Genomic DNA, 24,585 nt, shown 5'->3' with positions numbered 1-24,585 from the left:
TATCTCAAAAACCTGTTCACGTTCTCGCACTGGGGATTATGCGTTTCTGTAGTAACAGTAACAATATCAAATTGAATCCACGTGAAATAATACTTTTGGCAGCTGTAAAATATATAATTACAAATTTTAATTACATTTTAATACTTCTGCTAAATATTACAGAAAGTGTGGCAATAATAACATACTGGAAGTACTTTCACGTGAGGTTGGAGAGGTCATGTGGTACAGGTCGAGATGTTCAGAAAACTCCCAGTCCACAAGCTGCGATTACGATCTTTACGAGGACGTGAAAGTTTTTACACGCTGTAATCTTGTAATCCCTGTAATTACGATATGGCGTAAACGCACCTATTAATTGAGAAGAATCATCATACTGAGATCTTGATACATTTTATCTCAGATAAATAAGAAAATTTTGTTTAAAAAAATATTTAAAAGAAAATTGATTTATTAAGTAGGCTTTAATTTGGAAGTTAACTTGCCCGAAGCAAGTACAAGACCCACTGTATATTACAGTAAATATACAGTGAGGAAAATAAGTATTTGAACCCCCTGCTATTTTGCAAGTTCTCCCACTTAGAAATCATGGAGGGGTCTGAAATTGTCATCGTAGGTGCATGTCCACTGTGAGAGACATAATCTAAAAAAAATTTAGAAATCACAATGTATGATTTTTTTTACTATTTATATATATGATACAGCTGCAAATAAGTATATGAACACCTGAGAAAATAAATGTTAATATTTGGTAAAGTAGCTTTTGTTTGCAATTACAGAGGTCAAACATTTCATGTAGTTTTTTACCAGGTTTGCACACACTGCAGGAGGGATTTTGGCCCACTCCTCCACACAGATCTTCTCTACATCAGTCAGGTTTCTGGCCTGTCACTGAGAAACACAGAGTTTGAGCTCCCTCCAAAGAATCTCTATTGGGTTTAGGTCTGGAGACTGGCAAGGCCACGCCAGAACCTTGATATGCTTCTTACAGAGCCACTCCTTTGTTATCCTGGCTGTGTGCTTTGGGGTCATTGTCATGTTGGAAGACCAAGCCTCGACACATCTTCAATGCTGTAACTGAGGGAAGGAGGATGTTCCCCAAAATCTCGCAATACAGTGCAGTCGCCCTGTCCCATGTGCAGAAAAACACCCCCAAAGCATGATGCTACCACCCCCATGCTTCACAGTAGGGATGGTGTTCTTGGGATGGTAGTGGTACTCATCATTCTTTTTCCTCCAAACACGTTTAGTGGAATTATGAAAAAAAAGTTATATTTTGGTCTCATCTGACCACAGGACCTTCTCCCTCTGGATCATCCAAATGGTCATTGGCAAACTTAAGACGGGCCTGGACATGTGCTGGTTTAAGCAGGGGAACCTTCCGTGCCATGCATGACTTCAAACCATGACGTCTTGGTGTATTACCAACAGTTACCTTGGAAACGGTGGTCCCAGCTCTTTTCAAGTGATTGACCAGCTCCTCCCATGTAGTTTTGGGCTGATTTCTCACCTTTTTTAGGATCAATGAGACCCCACGAGGTGAGATCTTGCATGGAGCCCCAGTCCGAGGGAGATTGACAGTCATGTTTAGCTTCTTCCATTTTCGAATGATTGCTCCAACAGTGGACCTTTTTTAACCAAGCTGCATGGCAATTTCCCCGTAGCCTTTTCCAGCCTTGTGGAGGTGTACAATTTTGTCTCTAGGGTCTTTGGACAGCTCTTTGGTCCTGGCCATGTTAGTAGTTGGATTCTCTTTATGCAGCTACAACCTTAAACAGGTGCATCTAATTTAATAAATGGAGTGGAGGTGGACATTTTAAAGGCAGACTAACAGGTCTTTTGAGGGTCAGAATTCTAGCTGATATACAGGTGTTCAAATACTTATTTGCAGCTGTATCATACAAATAAATAGTTTTAAAAAATCATACATTGTGATTTCTAGATTTTTTTAGATTATGTCTCTCACAGTGGACATGCACCTACAATGACAATTTCAGACCCCTTCATGATTTCTAATTGGAGAACTTGCAAAATAGCAAGGTGTTCAAATACTTATTTTCCTCACTCTATATAATGCAATGTTATAAAAGTGTTTTAAAAATGCTATTTTTATACAGATAATTTATGTTGACACTTTCATGTATGGATATGCAAGTTTAAGCATTTGCTACTTGACCAAGACCATCTATTAAGACATACATACTTGGCTTATAGAGCTATCCTAGAGACTTCTTTTAGGGGGTGTGCACACCAAAGGTTTTAGGTCTCCGGCCGGCATATGTTTTTAATTGTTTCCAATGGAAGCACAGCATTTTTCAACAAGCCAGCAGCTGGCAGTTTTTTCCGTGCTGAAAGCCGGCGCTCAACAGTTTTTCCACACTCGGCATCAACGTGGAGAAGGGGCGGGACAAATATCACAACCACCAACTGGCGCATCGTACAAAGTGTATCACAGCAACCAAGCTGAAGAAAAGCTGGCAGGCCTTCGGATATCTTTATTACAGCCGTGTAAAAAAGCTTCGGTGTGCATTCCCCCTAGTTAGATGCAAAACATGAATTGTGTACCTCGCCCAATTTACCTCGAAAAATGTATAGAACCAGAAAAGTTAATACAACCAATTTAATTAAAGGGGACAGAGAATGAAAAGCCATTTTTACCTTGTCTTTGTTGAATAATGGTAGTCTATCCGCATTCACAAACATACAAAAAGTGCCAAAAATGCTAAACATCTCATAGAAATTCCTCTTTTAGAAATGTCAGCCAGAAAACGCCCCAATCTGAAAAACTGATGCTTATGACATCACAGGCATTCTCACTGCCCCTCCACTTTAAAATAATTGGCTACATTTTTTGAGTGGCAGCAAAGTCAGCCAATCAGTAATGAGATTGCAAGTTAAGCCAGTAGGGGGAGCCAAATAGGTGCAAAACCACTTGTTTAAAATCCCCCACCCTAATAGAGCTATCTGAGAGAGGTTTTTAGGAAGCTTCTAAGGCATTACAGACCCAAACAAAAAATTTTTTGTCTACATATCACATCACAGAACAAGGATAAATACCCCGTTCAATCATTCTATGTCACCTTAAATTTTTCTATCTATCTGTCTATCTATCTAGTATGAATTTTCCAATAATATGCATTTTATATAAGTAAAAATATTCCTGTGTTCCTTATTTCTATACTGTTCTTTTTTGTATCTCTTCTGTTTGTTTGCTAAATGACTCTGTCAACGAGCGGCAGCTTATTTCCATGCATCTATCTTAGTGCTCTGCATGACACTTTAAAGGCCACCCGCCCGTCTTGGACAGCGAGAAAGCTGGTCTGAGCATGATGAATTCCTCCCCCTTGTCATGTTGATGCTATTCTGGAGCTTCTGAACGAAAGAAAAGCATTGAAACCACTCTAGATTGCCTGTACCCTCATTCATGGACTTACATGATCAAAGATGTAATCAATTCAAGCCCGCCAAGCAATCAAACTGCACTAGTCCCTTACGTTAGCTTATACAGATACGCAAATCCCAAGAAAACCCCAAAGACACCAGCGGACAAACATTCACAACAAGTAAATCCAATAAACAAATAAACTAAACTATGTGTCATATGCTCTGAAATAGTAGGTTTATAGCCTTATATATTCACATACAATCGAATTCTTCATTTAAAACCAGCAAAACCAGACAAACCGCTTAAAACCAGCATAACGCCCTATGAAAGACAAACCAGTAGACTATTTAATTCAAATTATCATCCAGACTCATTCTCTGTGCACACTGTTGACCCAATAGGGTGATTTTGACAAACCGCTCAATCCAGGTCAGATACATTAATTTTGCGGGTATGATACAGTTTGGAAAGTTCCCAGTTAAATAAGGTCCATCAATAACCTGTGATACATTCAGACCAGTCACAATCTTTTATTCAAAGCATGGCATTCTGGGCATATTTTCAATGTGACTGCAGTGTCAAAACAAGTCAGTACGCTAATGAGATAAGAGTGATTTCATGCTCCATGTGAAGATAAAAAGCCTGAGACATTCACTGAAAATTTGTAGTTCAATGTAATATTAAATATATTGAAGTGCTTGGATAAAATAGACCATAGACCTTGTAACTGTAAAAAGATTTGTTTGATGGACACACTGTGAGTCAAGCTGAATAAAGAGAGACTACACAGGACAGACTTTTAATTGAATATACTGATTTGCTATTAACCTAAAGTCAAGTCAAAAACCCAGGAGCATATTTAAAATAAAATAAGTGACAGTCTCTAGATCTCTACCTAGCATGTGTTTTATAACGGTACATTGCTTTTTGCATTTACCCATTTAGCATTATCTGGCATGATACATTTGCACATTTCTACTGAGGTAGCAGTTTTGATCAAAATAAATTATTTTATTAAACAAACATTTTTGATTGACCTGTATAAATAGATCAGTTAATATAGTCTATCTTCATAAAATCATACTGCCTGTCAGTTCAGAGCAATCTCTAAAAAAAAATCTTACACTTAAAAGAAAGTCATAATATGTACCATAAGTTATACATATGCATACATCTGGTACCAGTATGTACCTTTGAGGGACTAATATGTACAAACCCTTTAGGTCAAAAGCTGTAGCGAAGAGCGGGCCACAACCTAACGCTTTTTGGTTTTGGCTCAATCATTCAAAAAATATTTGAGTTTGAATAATTATATTTTTACACAAGTAACATACACATCTCTGCTACAAATGAACATTTGAACTTTGTTTCTAGTACTTCCCATTCTTACACCAAATGTGACAAAATTGCAAACCTTACAACTTCCCCTATAGGTGGGGTTAGTTGTAACACTTTTTAAAAATTAAGTTTGCAGGGAAATATTTCAATACTATTTTGTCTATATACTTGAAGTGGATATTGTTTATATATCTGTCTATAATGGACAGGTATCCACACTGTATTCATTCATCCAGCTTTTTTTAACAATAGTTCAATTATAAATGGATACAAATGTCTAAATATGTTAGAAAAAGCAGCACAATTATGACAAAACATTTTTTTTTACATGTGACCCAGTCTGTAATAATCATACTACAGTTTTAAAATCAAATTCTGAGATAATGAGCATCAAAGTCTACGATTTTTTAAAAAGAAATGTACATTTATTTTGTTGGCAGCCAGCAATCATTCGTGTGTAGCCTATTTAAAACAACGGCAAGAATTCCGCTAACGTTAGTGGTTTTCATATCGTAAGTGCTGAGGGGTTAGTTGTATCACAACGTTACAATTAACCCCGCAGGGTCAAAATATTTTCAAGCCCACCAAAAAGTTGCTAAGAGCTGCATACATATTTCAAAACGATGCTATGTTTTAGTCAACAAGACACTGATTAATATGACAACGCATTGGATTTGGTATCTTACACACCCAACTTAGAAACCAAAAAAACAAAAAATGAAAATTTTTATTTACATGCCACCAAAACACTCGTTCATCAATAACTCTCTGGAAAAACATTATACATTTCCAATAATTTGCAGGACATAGTCTTTTGGCAGTGTGAAAAAAACCCCCGGAAAAACAAAACCCTCAACCTTGTGCAACAATGTACTGTAAACAGTCCGTGTTACAACTAACCCCGCATTAGTTTTTGCCCCGCGCACCCCTACTTTATGTTCCATGTGTAAAGCGTGTTACACATGCTTATTTCTTACTGTGGTCTGGAGGCCTCCGCCTGATCTGTCTGGAGTTTATCACCTCCCTCCACCTCCATGGTGCAGTACACAATCCGGTTTGGAGCAACTGATTTCAGCCCCTGCACCTCTATAATTACAATCTGCAGACCACATAAATAAAATTCAGTTGATATTTGGAGAACTTGTGGTCTTTTAGATTATTTACGCAAACATTATTTTGTGTATGCAAAATACATCCTCAATCACAATATTTTAAAGGTGCACTGTGTAGATGTTTAGCAGCATCTAGAGGTGAGAGTGTGAATTGCAAACAATGGCTCACCCTTCCATTTCGAAACGCATAGGTAATAAGGTATTAAAAACAATACAGTTAACTTTATCTTTATAGAACACTGATAATATAGTTATGTATATTATATTACATTTCTGTCAAGAGATCATCCTAAAAGTCCCACAATGCACCTTTAAGTCATAAGAGGAAAAATCCTTTACCTCCAGAGAAAAAGATAGAACTACGTCGGATTTGGAAAGGGGCAGGTCATTTTCATCACCGATGTCAAGAAAACTGTTCATGGGTGTGAGTTTTGGCTTGATCTTAGGCTTGAAGTCTTTGGCCACCGGCTGGCTCTCCAGGTTAGCCATCAGCAGGTTGACAGATGACCTGAGCTCCTCTACATACATCATCTCCATGTCTTTGGAAATAAACTTTGGGAACTTTCGCTCCTATTGGACAAAGTGAGAGAATTACCAGCGCCTTAAATTAAATGTTGACTTACAATATTGAAAAATGTATGATGAAGCGATAAACAGTTTCTGAAAAATACATTTGCGGAGCACAGATGCAAAAGCCGCTAAACACCACCTCTGTCAAAAATGACAATGATATTAACCGAATGTTCTTGGCACGTATTATACGTTCATCAAATACTTTCACTTCAAATCTGTTTAATCCTAACCTCAGACCATTCAGAAATACTGATCTGTTAGCAAAATTTATTAAAGGGACACTCCACTTTTTTTGAAAACAGGCTTATTTTCTAGCTCCCCTAAAGTAAAACATTTGATTTTTACCGTTTGGGAATTCATTCAGCCGATCTCCCAGTCTGGCGCTAGCACTTTTAGCATAGCTTAGCATAATCCATTGAATCTGATTAGACCATTAGCATTGTGCTCAAAAATGAGTATGAAAGAGTTTTGATATTTTTCCTATTTAAAACTTGACTCTTCTGTAGTTACATCTTGTACTAAGACAGACGAAAAATTAAAAGTTGCAATTTTCTAGACCAATATGACTAGGAACCATACTCTCATTCTGGCATAATAATCAAGGACTTTGCTGCGGTACTATGGCTGCAGCAGGCGCAATGATATTACGCAGCGCCCGAAAATAATCCCCTTGGTAACTTTCAATAGCAGGGGACTACTTTTGGGCTAATGGTCCATTTTGCTAATGGTCTAATCGGATTCAATGGACTATGCTTAAGCTATGCTAAAAGTGGTACTGCCAAACCCAGAGATCGGCTGCATGGATTCCAAAATGGTAAAAATCAGATGTTTAACTCTAGGGGAGCTGGAAAATATTTTCCAAAAAAGTGGAGTGTCCCTTTAAGTCTGGTAAAAAATCATGTTAGACGCACTTAGGGGGTTTTGCATCTAAGCTCTTCATTTCAATTGATGTACACTTAAGTAAGATTCAGAACCGATCAGTAGCCTATAAGAAGCTGTTTTAATCTAAATACAAGCGGACCCATTAATTTTTAAAGTATGTTCAGTATGCATTTCATATTTATAGCCTTTCCCTTCTAGGAAAACTAACCAAAAATAAAAGATGACTCATCCGGCACTATGCAAATTAGAACTGACCCCTTTAATACACCACACCCACACTTCCTGTTTCAATATGTCAAGCACACTTTAAAGAACGTGTGTCACATATTATCCTGCCCTTTGACAGGAATGTGTTCAGACATCTGCTCTCGCAGCAAGACACTGAGATCACAGTCACAGACAGGTGAAGCTGTCTTACTCTCGCTATTTTCTCAGCCAGCTGCAGTCGTCCGTCCAGCTCTCTGCGGATCTGCGCCGCCTGCTCATCCACATTGTCCAACTGCACAAAAACACAAAACAAAGCTTATGTATTTGACAAGATTTCCTCACAGGTATGCTGACCGATCAAAGCTGACTGTGGTGTAAACCCGGTGAAAGTGGGAAAAAAGACAAACACTGTTAGTCATGTGATTTCTTTTCAGCCTTGTGAAGCGAAAATATACAATCATAATGATGTTTAATATATTCATCTGTTCATTGCATTGATCTGGCGTGATTTTGCATGAGCAATATTAATAACAAACACACCCACATAGTTGGCATGTTGTCATGACAGGGTTTCCTCTTCATTGGGAAATCTCTCTCTGTTTTGTATCCACACCACCCCCTTCCCAGCACTGTTTCCACTTGATAAGCTCAGTTCCCTGCGGCTGCTGTAGGGTGGATTGCGCTCTGATTTCACACCACACTATTACTGCACTGATTTCAACAAACTTGCTGGGTCAAAGTTTTAAACTGCATGCTTGCATGTACTGTACCCTGCTGCATATATTTAGTGGTGCTTAAGAAACTCCATGTCTTCACATCCCCATCAATTAGCGCATACATACAACACATATCAATCACGGACATTGCATCCTTATGCCAAAAGTTTATTATTGAAGAATCAGTATCGGGAATTGGTATTGGCCAATCATGAAGACAACAAATCGGTACTCTGTATCAGCTGCAAAATTCCTGATCGGAGCATCCCTAATAAACAGATGACAATCAGACATAAATGATTATAATCAATAATTGGTCAGGAATGATAATCGGACATGAAAAATGGACATGAATGAAAATCAGACATGACAATCAGAACGGAAAAGAATGATATTCAAACATGACAAACCGACATGAATGCACTCTAAAAATATCTGGGTTATTTTTGACCCATAATAGGTAAATATTGGACACCGCTGGGTTAAAATACCCCATTGTTGCATAACAACAACCCAGCATTGGGTGATTTTTATCCCAGCATGTGTTCTGTTCAATATTTACTTATTATGGGTCAAAAATATGGCTGGGTATCGATTGAGATTTTCCAGATCGATTTAATTTCGATTCACAAGCTGTCAAATCGATTCAATTTCGATTCTCGATTTAATTTTCGATTCCGGTTCTCGGGGCAGTTTTTATACTCGATTTCTCAATTCAACTCAATAAATATAGATTAAATACAAATACTATACTAATAAAAAGAACAGTGAATACCAGGTTTCAAGTGGGTAATTAATTATTAAAATCGATGAAGCACCTGAAACCGCCATTTTAAGCACTGAATTAATGAATGACAGGCTTGCCTCTCGCTCCTTGGTAACCTTGCGCAAAGCAAAAAATAGGGTGACATTAATTCGATTAACGTTAATCTTTCGTTCAATGTTTGCAGAAATAAATATGAAAGAAAAAAAATCGATTCTGCTCTTTGAGAATCGATTCTGAATCGACACATTTTAAAAAAACGATTAATCGAAAAATCTATTTTTTTGCCCAGCCCTAGTCAAAAATAACCCAAACATGGTTATTATTGATGAAAAATGATGAACTATAACCAGGGTTCCCACACCTTAGTTAACTTTAAATTCAAGGACTTTTTAAGGACTTTTCAGGTCCAATACTCTCAAATTCATGTTGGGACACATTTCAAGTGAGAGCAAGGTTACATATCGTGTTACCTTAAAATATACATTGTAACAGTTCCCTTTCGAGGGAACTCGCGCTGCGTCACTGCGGTGACACTTTGGGGACGCCTCCAGGGGTAAGTGCGTCTGAATGAGTATGTCAAATTCAACCAATGGTGAGGCTTAACGACAAAGACAGGGTTACCCGGAAGCCAGGAAGTATATCGCTATCTGAAATATTGCCAAAGACGGCGTTACAGGGACGCAGGAATATGGCAAGGGAGACGCAGCGTCTCATTCCCTTCTCAGGACGCAACAGTTACATACGTAACCCGAGACGTTTTCATTTGTCAAACACAACTATTAGGGCTGGGTAAAAATATCGATTCATCAATGCATTGCAATTATTTGTTTCTCAATTCAATATCGATTCATCAAATCCTATGAATCGATTCAGCCCCCCCCGGCCAGTGGCGGCGCTGTGGGCAACACTCTAGTGAGAGCGTTCAGCGTTGTACAAGGCGCTATATAGAAAGATAAAACAGAAAGATCAAAGATGGCAAACAGCAGCACTTCTTTCAAGCCTGCACCATCAACGTGATCAAACATTAGCAGAGGTGGAAAGAAACGAATTACATTTACTCACGTTACTGTAAATGAGTAGTTTTTTGTGTACTTTTACTTTTTTGAGTAGTTTTTAAAATCTGTACTTTTACTTTTACTTTTGTTTGAAGTATTGTACTTCGCTACATTTTAAATCATATCCGTTACAGAGTATTTTTTTTTTTAAAGCAAGGTGATAAAGACGCGCAACGGATGATTGATGGGCGGGGGAACGCGCAAAAAGAACCATGGAGACGGACGAGACAGGCGCGCGCTAATGCAGACACGCCTCAGTTCAAATCTTATGAAAGAAACCCCTGGCCATATTTAAGCGACCACTTTCCACTGACGCGAAGCGAGTGTTTCATTCCTATGAAAGGTAGGATTCATGCTCTCGAGTACGAAATTGCAGACCGGGTTTTAACGCTCATTTGCACGACGCGTTTTTAATACAATGCGCATTATCCATCGCAGCTTCGCGTCAAGTCAAACACAACTTCAGAACGTCCTCGAAAATGCGCAGGTCATTAGACATTGCAGAGAGAGAGAGAGAGAGAGAGAGAGAGACAGAGAGAGAGAGAGAGAGAGAGAGAGAGAGAGAGAGAGAGAGAGAGAGAGAGAGAGAGAGATCTGACATCAGGTACTCAGGGACGCTAGAAGACAATAAACGTGTCAAAAGTATGACATGGCACTCATCTCATTATATGCTCATTTAAACTAGATATATAGTTTAATAAAATAATGTATGTTACCAGCAATACATAAATTACAACCTTACTATAGTAATTGTATTTACAAGCTGCTGACCACCTTCAAAAGTGCATAACTCACATGTAAAATCATTAAATAATTCCATAAATGTTTCTTAGTTTAAAAAAGCTTTTTATTTTATTAACTTTTTGTTATTGCACTTTAATTGTAAAGATGTTCCTTCAATTAAAAATAACTAGTTTGAGATTTATATTCCCTTGTCGTTTTTGAACTATACTAAAATCCTCCACCTCTCCCCGCTGTAAAAAAAAGTAACTTTTACTCTGAGTAAAGTTAAAATGATTTACTTTTTACTTGAGTAGATTTTTAGACCAGTAACTTTACTTTTACTTAAGTAAAATAGTTTATACTTTTCCCACCTCTGAACATTAGTAATACTACACACATTATTTAAAAATATACTCAGGTCCTTAATTGCTTGTGTATTTACTTATTATTGAATCGATATCGAAGGAAGTAAATCAATATTGAATTGAATCGAATCGAATTGAATCGAAGCATCAAGAATCGAAATCGAATCGAATTGTGAAATTGCTAACAATACCCAGCCCTAACAACTATGCAAAAAAACATTTTTATATGAATCAACATTCACATACAGAAGATATAAGCATTTAAAGCGAACAGTTTAGCATGTGTGCTTAAAGTCTAGAAATTGTATGATATTATCCTGTACTTCACAGGGAATAATATTGAAACTTCTTGCATAAAATAGATTGAAGCACTTTCAATGACCTGTATCCATGTATGTATATTTTCAAAAACTTCCCAGGGCCTTGAATTTTTGCCCCCAGATTCACAAACTTTCAAGGATTTCAAGGACCCTTGGGAACCCTGTATAACTGACATGAATGATAATGAACAGGAAAGATAATCGGATATGACAATCAGACCTGATATTGGAGCTTATTGATAATTGGACATGACAAACGGACATGAATAATAACAAACATGGTTATCATTAATGAACAATAACTGAAATTAATGATAATAAAAAATGAATGAAAATCAGACAGTTGGACATGACAAACGGACATGAATGGCATTTCATCAGTTTTCATTCCTAAACGATCACTGACATGAATGATAACGGAAATTAATGATTATGAGATGAAAATAATAAACCAACATTGAATTGAATAATTTAATTAAATAATTAGACATGAATGATAATCGGACAAGAATGATAAATGAAGATGACAATTAGATCAAACATGAATGATACTCGGACATGAATCCAAACCAGACATAAATGATAACCAAACTTGGCTGAAAATCAGAAAATGAAAATCATACAAAAATAATCATCACAATAATCCTTTACTGTCAAAGTCTATGCTAAATAAAATCGGGAGTTAATGTGTGCTCCTCTTGTAAAAATAATTGGTTCAACATGACAGATCAGAATATCCTAGAACTGAATTTCCTGATACCTAAGTGTTGTGCTTTATTGACTTTGTCAGTGAGAAATACTTAAAAACACTGAATATGTGAGAAAACCCTCTTAACACCCTGACAACCGATCTAGCGTTCTAAAGATATTTAGTTTGTAAACCATTATGAATATCTTCATAATGACGCTGGGTAATATTCGCCACACTCTGCTGTCTCGCGCCTCTACGTACTTCCCCTATCGACATTCCTTATCGGCTTCTTCTATTAACATATGCAAATCCACACGGCATTTATAAATCTCACATAAGGAATGTGTTTGAGAAAGCAGAACAGATGTGTGTGTGTTCAGTGCTGGTTCACTTATATATATGGAGAGATCGGTGTGAGGTTTTAATGATGAAGTTAGACGTGTTTCCTCAGATGGAAAGAGGGCAATGGGTGAAACGGTCCTCTTATGAAAGACTCCACAGGAAGTAATGAGGGCACCGTGGGGCAGATGACCTTAAAGAAAACTGCTGTTAAGATTCACTAATAAGTAACCTAATGACTCACTGACAACAAGAGGTCAAGGTTAGGGTGAGAATGATCAAATGAGTACGTATTAATGGTCATGGTCCTTTTAAGCTTGGAATTATAAAGACGACTTTGATGACTACAGCAAGAACACTACTGTAAATAAATACACACGAGCACACTCAGAAGTGTGAATGTTATGTTGTAGTGGTCAGGTTTTATTTAGCAAGCAATGTATGTGAAAGCTGATAATTACCAGAACATTTCATAGGAAGTGAATGAAACATATATTACGACACCGTTCCCTAATTAGAGATTAACACTGCCATCCATTTCTATTTCTGACAGGCATTTAAGGACATATAATCAACAACATTCATAGCTTACTTATACATAATTAGAGACTAATAACTGTGTTTGCTTTCAGAATGTTGTATACACTGTGAGCTATTCGTCTGAGTGAGCATTACAAGAGTTGTGGGATTTAATTAAGATAAGGTTGGACCTGTAGTCTGGAGCCAATCAGATTTGAGTTAAGATTCACTTGTTGAGCTTTGTAAATGACCAAAACCTCCACTGACGTGACCGTGTACACAGTCTCATTCCCTAAAATGACTACAAGATGCATTTAATGTATTAATCATCTCTGATGGTGGCTAATGTAATTTGTTCTTTTAATGATTTGCTTATAATGGATGTGCAGAAAAATTTGAATTAATATGAACCCCGTAGCAGAGGTTAGCTGGTCAGTATTTTTTTTATAAAATTATGTTAACTTTATTATAAAATATTTATAGTTATTGTTATGAATGTTTATTAATTTTTGACGAACACATCAAATTAAATTATGACATTTACATTACTTTTATGCACTTGTCAGACTGTATTATCCAAATGGAGTTACCGTGTATAGGTATACATTAAAATTCATTTAATACTAAATAATTTACAAAACATTTTGTTTTATTGCAGAGATCGAGCAAATATAAAAAACAAAGCCAAAATATCTCAATCATGAGGTGGAGCCAAGGTATCAAGGTCCCGCCCATTTTCCCGTTTGACTCAATTACAAACACACAAATCAAGTCGTCACACCCCATTTTAATAGCAAATAATAAATAACTTGAACCAAACATTTTGGAAAAATTAACACTTATGCGTACATCAACAGGGCTGGGCAAAAAAAAAATTGATTTCTTGATTAATCGTTTTTTCAGTGGTGGATTCAAAATCGATTCTCATAGTCCACGAATAAATTTTTTCCAATTTCCGCAAACATTTAACGTAAGATTAACGTTAATCTAATTACTAGTCTTTTCCACTAGATGTCACCCCTTTTTTGCCTTGCGCGATGATAACAAGGAGCGAAAGGCGAGCCTGTCAATCATTTATTCAGTCTATATTCTAATATATTATTAAAGCAATAAACCCCAAGAAGCAGTGGGTTACCAGTGCATTTTATAACAGCTAAGGGGCGTTGTTAGGCACGATGCGAAGCGCTGTGCCTAAAACCCCCTTAGCTGTTATAAAATGCACTGTAACCCCACTGCTTTCAGGGACTCTTCCTCACAAGAATTTTCAGCCCCCCCAACTGAAAATTTTAGGGGCGCAACCAAAACATTTTAGGGGCACACACCGTAAATCAACATGCTAACCAAATAATCACATTTCTACAAATTTCCACTGCTAATACATACTTTGATGATAGATGCAAAAATTACAATGTGTGGTTTCAAACTCACCGTCACATCAGAAAAAAAGGTCACATTTACTGGTCGCAAATGTGCGACTGGATGTTAAATTCAGTGGCACACTCTCACCATTTGGTGGCAGTCTGGAGACCTGTAAAGCCTGCCATATGTCTGGCTAACGTCTATACCCTATAGTATCGTCTATCGGCACAACATTTTTTGAAACTGAATTTAGATTTAAATGAATATACATTGTCATATATTATAATATTTCATTAATAATGTTAGTTTTGCAGACTTCATATTAAAGGCGGGGTGCATGATCTCTGAAAGCCAATGCTGACATTTAAAATCACCTAAACAAACATGTTTTGGTACTCGGCATGACTTTTTTTTCAAAATCAAGCACCCCGCCTTTAAACATGCTGGTGACTGAAAGCATCCCACTTAGCTTTATAAATAGGCCCATACAATTCCCTTTGTATACAGTATACTGTGGAACAACATTATCGACCTCATCATTACCCTCATTGCATTTGAACATGCAAAATACATTCTGCCATAATACTCTGCCTTTTTTGATTTGCTTTAAGTGGAGCAACTTGAAAGATGGTGACATCTTCAGGATAAGAGGTGAAGTTCAGTGAATATAATCTGAAGTAAAGCATGCACATTAAGAATCGATTCAGGGATTCCCCATATTGATACTTATATTAAAGATAGATTACTATTGAGATAATACTCATAATGCATTAAAATGGCTTCATTGTGGCTTTCTTTGAAGACAACATACTTGAACACCTCCTTAGAGTCACACACACATATGTGCACCAGATTCTTTTCTGTTGCCGTGTTACCAAGTCATTCGGTTTCTCTTTAGCTGCTCTATTTCGGTGAATTTGGCAACAATTTCTATGACAACAAGCCTTAGGTGGACCCTAATAAAAGACGTCATCAGCTTGGAGAGATGCATGCTGCTGTCACGCTTTGATCTTCCCAGAGCTCTCTTTACCCCCCTCATCTAAATTAACTAACCAATTAAAGGCAGCCGCCTCCAGTCACCCAGCTATGTTTTTGCACCAAACTAAAATGAATAGTTTGCATTGTTTCTCTCTTTTTATCTGCGCTAGGCCTGTGATATATTTGCAATGATATTGAGGACAGAGTTGTGCATATTTAAATGTGCTTTTAATTTGCTAAAGGGGAAAAGAAAATATCAGTGCATATAAATTATTACATATTTAATCGTCTTTTTGTTTTCAATTTAGTAAAAACCACGTGAAGACATGCAAAATATACCATTAAGCCATTTCAAAGCCATTATACACAAATACTCGGATATTGTTCATTGTCAAAATGCTCAAAATTCACAACTTTAGCCAACAACATTACTTAGCATGAAAGCTGTAACCAACTTTCATTCCGAATGAGAGATGGTACAACTGCTTTCCAAGAGGTTTTATTGGCCTATCCTGGCCTTGTCAGAGAAATATGAGTATTGCTGCTTCGTCTGAGGCGGGTATTTCATTAGCGCTTCACCTGCAAGCAACCTCGCTTGGCCACGGGTGCAATGCGCTAAGCAGAGATGACAGGGCGACGGGAGTGCAGGGCGAAACCAAATGTGTTCATTATGGAGAGGATGACAGATGCCGAGAGGAGAACGGGCATGGCTAAGGCCTATTTGATCATGCAGGCACAGCTGTATTGCTCTGCATACACCTGAGCCTCGACACACTTATCCGTCTGCCCAACCAGATGTTACAAACCTTATTGAGCTCTTCACAGCGGTTTGTTTATTGATCGGCTTTAAATGTCACTATTCCCGACTGATTCAACATCGTTTGATATTAATTTGTCATTATATTTTCTTGTCTATTGCCATTTTATTGAGGTTAGTTATTAAGATTTCCTGTTAGCAGCGCAAAAGTTGGTATATACTTTTAATGCACTTTAAAGCTCACATAACAAACACAATTTTTCCCAATCTAATCTTGGTTACCTATAGAGTAGTATTTCATCCTTCATATGTCCAAAGAGTCTATCGTGTTGTCAGATTATTAAAAGACAGAACGGCCATTCTGTTTATATTTTATGGAGAAAGACACTTGAAGGCGTATGGTGGGCGGAGCTGAAGAGTTATGAGTACGCACAGCCTTTGAATACTAATCTAACATCAATGACATTGATGGAAATCAAACTTAAATAAAAACTTTTTTTTAAATAACTATGGCTTACAGTCAGATACAGCCTTACACATATGATCCAGAAAGGGATACTGAGTCAGTAATTGATCAACAGGAACAACAGCAGCAACGATTACAGCAGGACGTCTCTATATGGTTATGAACCCTTGTTTGTTTATCCACTATTTTAATAAAAAGCGATGCAAATCTAAATGTGTTTTTTACATAACATGCACGTATGTGCCGATTGCATACAAAACAAAATAGATTTTGATTATCTTACGCCTGTGGTTGCGACTCTTAAACAGGGTCTTTTAAAGTTGGGACCGCTCCATCAGTTGTAAACAAGTGGAAAATCCGGTGTCAAACTGAGCCTTGCTTGTAAAGCAATTCTCTCCGAAATGCAGCCAGGGAACAAACATAAACCAATTCGCAATTACGTTGCTGTCCGGAAAAAACAAACTACATCCACCGTTGTCTTAAGACAGGGAAAGTTAAATAAGGTTTTCTTCTTCTTACATCCAAACACACACTTCTTTTGTCAAACCATCTTGATAAAACAAAGTTGTCACGTGCTGTGCAGTAATACCTGTGACTTCTACTCGACAGAGCAATGCTAATGCGCGTCCTCGCTCTCACTTGACAAGCGGGGCAGGCGTGCTTTTCAGGGGGTAAAGGCCCATGAAAGGACTATGGGGTCAATCAGTCGTAACCGATACCCTCGTTTGAAAAAAACTTGTAGGAAAAAGGAATACTCTGTCACAAACTCAACTTTTTTTTGACACTTTGCTTATGTTTAGCATGAGGGTTACAACTCTTAAACTGTGTTAATCAGTCAGAATGCATGAAATAGCATTAAATCCCCCATTTAAAGGAATAGTTAGCCAAAAAATGAAAACATGTTGTTACAGACCTGTGAGTTTCTTTGTTCTGCTATAAACATGGGAAGATCTTTTGAGCAAAACGTTTCTGAGCACCACTGACTTTCATAGTATTTGTTTTCCTACTATGGAAGTAGGAATGTTTAGGATGTTTTGTGCTTAATTACAAATATCTTCCCTTTTGTTCATCAGAACAAAGAAATTCATACAGGTCTGTAACAACCTGAGGGTTATTAATTAATGACATAACTATCCCTTTAAGTCGCTTTGGATAAAAGCTTCCGCTGAATGCATAAATTTAAATTACCCGATACAAAGCTATAAATGTAAATGTACATATTTTATGTAGTAAACACAACAACCTAGATTAAAAGCAGAAATCTAAAGCTTGTAAGCTTGTATTATGAAAACACCTAACTTTATTTTCTTAGTAACCATTTTAAATATACTGTACGAGCTGTTTGCAAGGCTTCCAATATGAGTGGTGATTCTCGCGAAATTAGACTTATGAGGTGTCATGAAACATTTTGATAAAAAATTAAATGCTATCAAAATAAGAAGCATACAGTTACAAACATCTCTTCATGTACTATTTTGCACATGATTTCAAATGACATCATACAAACCAATTTGATTGTTTTTTCCACTTTTAAGTGAAACATTTTCATTACCGCAATGACTGTCCATGACTGGATTTCAGTTCTTTGATATGAAAATATTTATAACTAAAATATCTAAAAAATAAAAAGCTTCAGTGCATGTTATACTATAAACATTTACAGTAAAGAAACATGTGGTATTTGGTGATCATTGGTAAATGTAGAGACAATAATAAGGAATATAAATGTGTCCAAGACCAATTTTCTCATCCTCCGCAACAATTTTTAATCATTGTTTAAGCCCTTATGGAACTAACATTTTTAAAATAAAATTGTTGGAAGGGACATAATTGAGTGTGACACTCAAGATGGCTACCAGGTAAGCAGCTCTTATTTTTTCTTTCCAGATAAAAGTTAAATTTTTGTTTGTCATAGTACCTAGACAACTTATTAGTTCTCATTACCGAAACATGAGTGTGTAAATGCATATATTTAATGTAATATCATGTTGCGGTAATGATCATTTTTGATGATGATAATCTAAAAATGTAAATAATTCTGTAGACCAATTTCGTGTTTGCAAACAGAGATGACGTTTTTTGTGGGCGGAGCCAAACTGGTTGCAGAAAGTGACTGCTCCGCAGTAGGGTTGTGAAGTGTTTTAGCATTAAACCGTGATTTTTATGGATCCGGTGTTCTGTCGAAGTCTGATTCCTTTATGTTTCCCTTCAGTGCAATGTTTCTTATAGCGTTTTAATCACATTACGTTTATTTTTTTAGATAGATAAAAAGTTTAAATGGCTTGGCTACTGATATGCATGTATGTAACGTATATGTATTGTTCTTTTTTGCTAAATCAATTATTTTTACAGTCTGAATCGCTAAAGTACATGTAAAAGCAATACTATCATGTATTATATATAATAGCGTTTATTAAATATTTCATAATTTTCCTGTTTTTTATTATTTCTTTCTTAGTAAATAATAATTGTAACATGATAAAAACGCTATAAGAAACACATCGGGGGAACAGACTTCGACAGAACACCGGACATCTTCTCTACTTATTTTCTATTCTAATTATTAAAAGATTCCCAGATGATTTCCTCGCTCCATTCTGTCCGTTTAAGGGCTTAATGTAATCATAAACACCTACGTTTATCTTCAAATGATGTCTTCGACGATGGTATTTTATAAAAATGAAAGCCATCTTTTTTGGCATTCTTATTCTGACACTTAACAGCACAACCGGACATTTTCCAGTGAGTTATCTTGCTCTTTTCACTCGTGTCTAATTCATTTCCACTGTTTTTCTGCAACCGCATTGCGCGCGCAGCTTGCAGTGACGTAACTGTGACGTCTACTCTAAATTGGTCTATAGGAAATATGTTTAAATCCTCTAAAAATAATGGTTATAGTAAGTTCAGACCTTAATCTTTTATGTGCAAAAAAATTGGCTTCAAGGGCTTTTTAAAAATTCTGATACTGGACACCTTCTGAGTCTTGATTTCGTGAGAATCACCCAAATGGATTTCACTGTTAAGTTTTGACAAACCATGAAAGCATGCCACAAATGCTTTGATATAGCATCAAATTTTTCTAATCCTGTGCATTCTTCAATATTTAGCCCATTTGGATACTTGACTCTGATTGGTCAATCACAAATACTATTGCATAATGACTGCCACTTTGTATTTTCCTAGGCAGTCGACTAGCTTTATGACTACCATAACATTCTGTAATCTCTTTCTTTATAAAGAAACTTGAGTTTCGCACCCATGTATTTATTTATAAACTGCTAAGTATACAGTACAGTATTTGTGTCACTCTTTTCATTTGTGCACAGTATCTCAATTCATCACCATAATGTCTATTATTGTGTTCTCTGATCCTTTTTGTCTTCACCGTGTCATGTCTACTGTACTCAAACACATCTGCAGTCTGTCACTGCTCTCACAGATCTTCTTCTTCCTTTGTGTGACACCCTCCACCCACTGACATATCAATTGTCATGCTGATAGTCTCTCTTCTGCTTCTCTTCCTTTAGCATTATCTGCGGATTTGACACCGGGTGGAGCAGTTATCAGAGAAACAGACGCAAACTGTTAAAGCAATGATCCACACAAAATCAGCATTTTCTTTGGAAACTGGATTAAAAGTATCAAACAAGAACAATAATAAACGGAATAAATTAGATTTAATTGTTTGGAAATTACTAAATATTATTCAATTACTTTTGGGGGTCGGGGCAATTTTTCTTCAGTACATTTTTCGTGACAAAATTTGTTGAAATTCATCTCGCACAATGCAAATTGTCATTTGCCCACGGCGCCAACAGCAAGTCAAATCAGATCAATTAGAAAGCCTACACATAACAAAAGCTTATGTAATACTGTATATAAATCTATCATAAAGTGATTTGTAATGACCGTACAATTTGGTAATGGTCTTCATACAGCACTGATAATATAGTTACATGTATTATTTTGCATTTCTGACAACAAAATCCTTCTAAAAGTCCCACATTGCACCTTTAAACTCTTATGTAATCAATTCCAAAATAGCATTAATGTCAATAGTATTGAAAGCTTTATTTCTTCAAAGATGGTTGACTATTCTGCCCTACAAAGCAAAAAGGCAGTAACTACGCACAGTGCAGATATGAGAAAAATGACTTTAAAGTTATCCTATCCTATCCAATCCAGCCTGTGCAAACGACTACCAATTTTCTCCAAAATGACACACATTTGAGATAAAATGTTTTGTCACATAACAAAGGATGTCTTGAATTTCATGAAAATGATAACTCATTTTGACCAAAAATGCAGTTACTGCCTTTTTTTTGTAGGGCAGTATTGTCAAAAAAAAAAGCAGAAATTAATCGAGAACTTTTTTGTTATCTTTATTGCTGTTAAAACCAATAAATATATATATTTTTGATGCCTTAGATGTTGACTTTGTTGATGTTTACTTTTTGTTGATGTGCATTTCTGTACCCTTTAAAACACGTGTGTACGGTCGACTTATTGAATGCTGAGATACCAGTTAATGACAAATCTAACATTCAAAGCAGGTGAACAAACTTTTAAATGTCACCTGACATGGATCCATACAACACACACACGCTTTAAATTCTTCATAAGTGCTGGCATGGATCGGTAGTGATAGCCTGAGCTGATTGGACCCATGGTACAACTTCACTTTATTAGTCTATAACAATGAATGTACTAGGCCTACTAGTACAAAAGATGAAAAGGAGTGTGAAACGCATTCAGACCTTATGTACTGATATAAACCATGAAACAAAAATACTTCTACAGCTCCAATGTTGCTAGCTCGGTCATGAAAATCAATAACTGCAGATCTGAAAAATGAATCCTATAATTATTTCAAGACCCACCCCTGCCATATCATACACTACGTGCATTACAAAGTACAAACACGAGCATAGCTAAATAATATTAGGTGCGTGGGGAATGATGGTCTGAGATGCACATAAGATGTAAAGGCATCTGGTTGTTCAAGGCCATGTGTGTAAACTCTACTCCTCTCACACTAAACTACGTCAGAATGGGTTTAACAGACAGTCGGATGCTCAAAAGCAAGATTTTGTAGGGGTTGAATAATTTTGAACCTGCAGTTTTAAACTGGAAAAAAAGCCATGATGCAACATCTGAATATATTAGTCTAACGCGTTTATAGGCCAACAATTTGGCAGACAGTTGCTGACAAAACCAAAATGCACATCCCTAAAAGAAATGTTTTTTAAGAGCCCACCTAAAAAGATAATGATGATAACGTTAATTGATATCATCATATTGCTTTTAGCCAAATATGAGATCACAGTTGCCAAATGCCAAGCGTGCTCATTAACATTAGGCTCAACAGGCCTAATTGCACTAATCTGCTATCTGTAATTGCAATGAAAAGGGAAGTCTGTGAAGACCACCCACTACATCCCCCTCTCCCCGGGGTGAAGGCTACTGACAGAAAACACACAAGGGTAACCCAGCTGGACCGTTTCCCATCAACCCCTGACCTTTTTGGGATGTCTTCAAAGACTCTGATGATAGGCTAAAAGCCACCTGTGTCCAGGTGATTAAAGTAAAGGGCAAAGGATTAAAAAGCACTAAACAGCTTAGATTAATTAGGAAGAGTTTTCAAACAGTGACATGTCTCTTGTAAGACAAAGTTTGATTTCTCAATTTATCACCTCTTTTAAAGCTCAGAAATTTTGCTCATGGAAATGTTCACAATAATGTTAATTTGAAAAGCACACTCTAATGGTGCATTCACACCAGCTGCAGTAAAGGCGGCAAAAACTTGCAATTCACGCGTAGTTGGACGCTTGAATCTAGTCATTCCAGACATTCACTCGGAAATTGGCATCATGGGAGGGGCTTCTGCGACTCCGCTCACTTCCTGTAATCACTTCACTACTACAGCAAGGTCCTGATTGGTTAACGCGGTGCGGAAATCCACTGAAGTTCAGACTTTTTAACTCATGCATTTCCAGCGGAACACGCCATCCCCCCAGCGCCTTCCGTGCTTTCCACGCCGCAGGATACCAATTCACGTCTTTGCATTGACTTAACATGTAAATCACTCACGCTTGCCACCTCTACCCATAGACTGTAAAAAAAAGATGGACGACACCCGTTCGCTCTCTTCCATTAGTGAAAAAGTGAAGCCACCAGTGTCCCGATACGGCGCTGACATCTTGGGTCTTGAGTCTACGCAGTAGCGATTTCGGGACCAGTCCTGCGCAGTAGTGAGCAGAAAGTAAAGCCGCGAAATCAAGGCCCCACCCTCGCTCTCACAGAATGCGCATATCACAGCTGTCAATCATGACGTGACACCACTGTTTTTATAGTATTAAATAACTAACTAAAAACAAACTTATTTTAAAAACAAACACTTGAATTTACATCAGCGTGATAAAACTACAGTAAATGACAGAAACCAGCTTCGGAAAAAAGATAATTGAAGTGTAATTAAATTGTTTAGTTGGTCTCAAGTCCCATTGAAAAACATGGGGAAGGCGGGGTTTATGACCTATACTGGGAACAGTCACTGGGGTGATCGTGACATTTTGGCTTCACTTTTCCGTGATTGTGCGGCACGCTTGCCTCTACCGCGTCTGGTGAGAACCCTGCATAAAAATGGCTGGGTTATTTTTGACCCATGTTCGGTAAATATGGGACAACACACATGCTGGGTTAAAAATTAGTGATAGACCGGGATATATCGGGCCGATATTTGTGAGTTTTATGTGTATCGGCATCGGCCAATATGTGGCTGCAGTGTTTGCCGCAAGCGATTGCAGGTCATGTGACTGACAACATCGAAAGCTCGGCCTAAATGCTGATCATAGCTGCAGAAAGCGAGTTTTTATTTCTCATCTCTCTATATATTTTTAGTAGTAAAGTGCTAGAAATCAATATCCTTTGCTGATAGTTCTTTGTCATTGTGAAGAGTGCAGTTCATGGTTCCATAGCACCCTCACATGTTTTTACTATTTGTTAAATATAGTTTTTTATAGTTCAATTAAGGTTACTTATTAAAATATAGACTTGTAACATTTGGCATCATTGTGTCATTTTTTATGATGTAAATTGAGTGAGCAAAAGCAGTATCGGCTCCAAATATCGGCTCAAGAAAACCAGCAGCCTGTTTTGGTCATAGGCTAAGGCTGATGAAACAAAAATCGGTATCGGCATCGGCACAAAAAAATCCATATCGGTCGATCCCTTTTAAAAATTACGTAACGTTGGGTTGTTGTTATGCAACCATAGGTTATAATAACCCTGCAGTTATGTTAAAACAACGCAGCCGTACGTTCTGTTCAATATTTACCCAACATGGGTCAAAAATAACCCAGCCATTTTTAGAGTGCATTCAAGTAAAATAACTACAAAACATTGTCTATGTTCCTCTTTTCATATATCTTCTTTTGAAGGTGTTTTATGATTTAAACTGTGAAACATACAATTAAAGAAACATTAAAAAACATACTTTATTGAAATCAATCTCTTAGTTATGTAATGTTTGATATTGCAAAAAACTTGTGATTCGAAACCACTGACCTGAAGGGCATTGTAGAGAAGCTGATGTTCAAACTTCTTAATTCCCAGGATCTGCTGGAACATCTCATAGAGCTGCTCCTTGCTGAGGATGAGCTCGGACACGGCGGTAAACGGCATGCGTCCCTGTGGCCTCCGTTGGTCCTCTTCTCCTTTGTAGATGGCGTCATATTTGGTAATCCATGAACTGAGGACAGTCTCTTTGCTTAGGCCGTCAATCTCGGGCAGACTGCGCACGCGACGCTCAATGTTTTTCTTGAAGACCTCACGGAAGTCACTAGCAGAGCAGCCTCCACCTTGGACCATACGGGCCACTCGCTCGCTCTTCAGGAAGCCCTGATAGAAGAAACAATAAGAGAAAATAAAGCTTAGATCAACTTAAATTACTACTTTATTTTCTAGGAACAGAACTGCCTTGAAAAGATGGTGTGCAAAGCAAAAACACTGTGAGAGTGACAGATCTGCACAGAAGAC

General features: G+C 37.2%; 1 protein-coding gene across 10 annotated transcripts in view; it reads right to left on the bottom strand.

The window, feature by feature from the left end:
* The window catches only part of cadps2 (Ca++-dependent secretion activator 2), a 158,087-nt gene that overhangs the window by 73,841 nt on the left and 59,661 nt on the right, over positions 1 to 24,585 (bottom strand). For all 10 annotated transcript variants that reach the window (XM_065292022.2, XM_065292026.2, XM_065292025.2 and 7 more), the window contains exons 3-6: positions 24,115 to 24,447; positions 7,706 to 7,786; positions 6,172 to 6,402; positions 5,698 to 5,819 (exon numbers count right to left, since the gene is read on the bottom strand). In XM_065292022.2, coding sequence (XP_065148094.1) covers positions 5,698 to 5,819; positions 6,172 to 6,402; positions 7,706 to 7,786; positions 24,115 to 24,447 — 767 coding nt within the window. The remainder of the gene's footprint in view (positions 1 to 5,697; positions 5,820 to 6,171; positions 6,403 to 7,705; positions 7,787 to 24,114; positions 24,448 to 24,585) is intronic.

Source organism: Paramisgurnus dabryanus, chromosome 23 (assembly GCF_030506205.2).
Source record: "Paramisgurnus dabryanus chromosome 23, PD_genome_1.1, whole genome shotgun sequence".
In the NCBI taxonomy this organism is placed as follows: Eukaryota; Metazoa; Chordata; class Actinopteri; order Cypriniformes; family Cobitidae; genus Paramisgurnus; species Paramisgurnus dabryanus.
The sequence above is the reverse complement of the archived record's forward strand: the minus strand, read 5'-3'. Positions and strand labels throughout refer to the sequence as shown.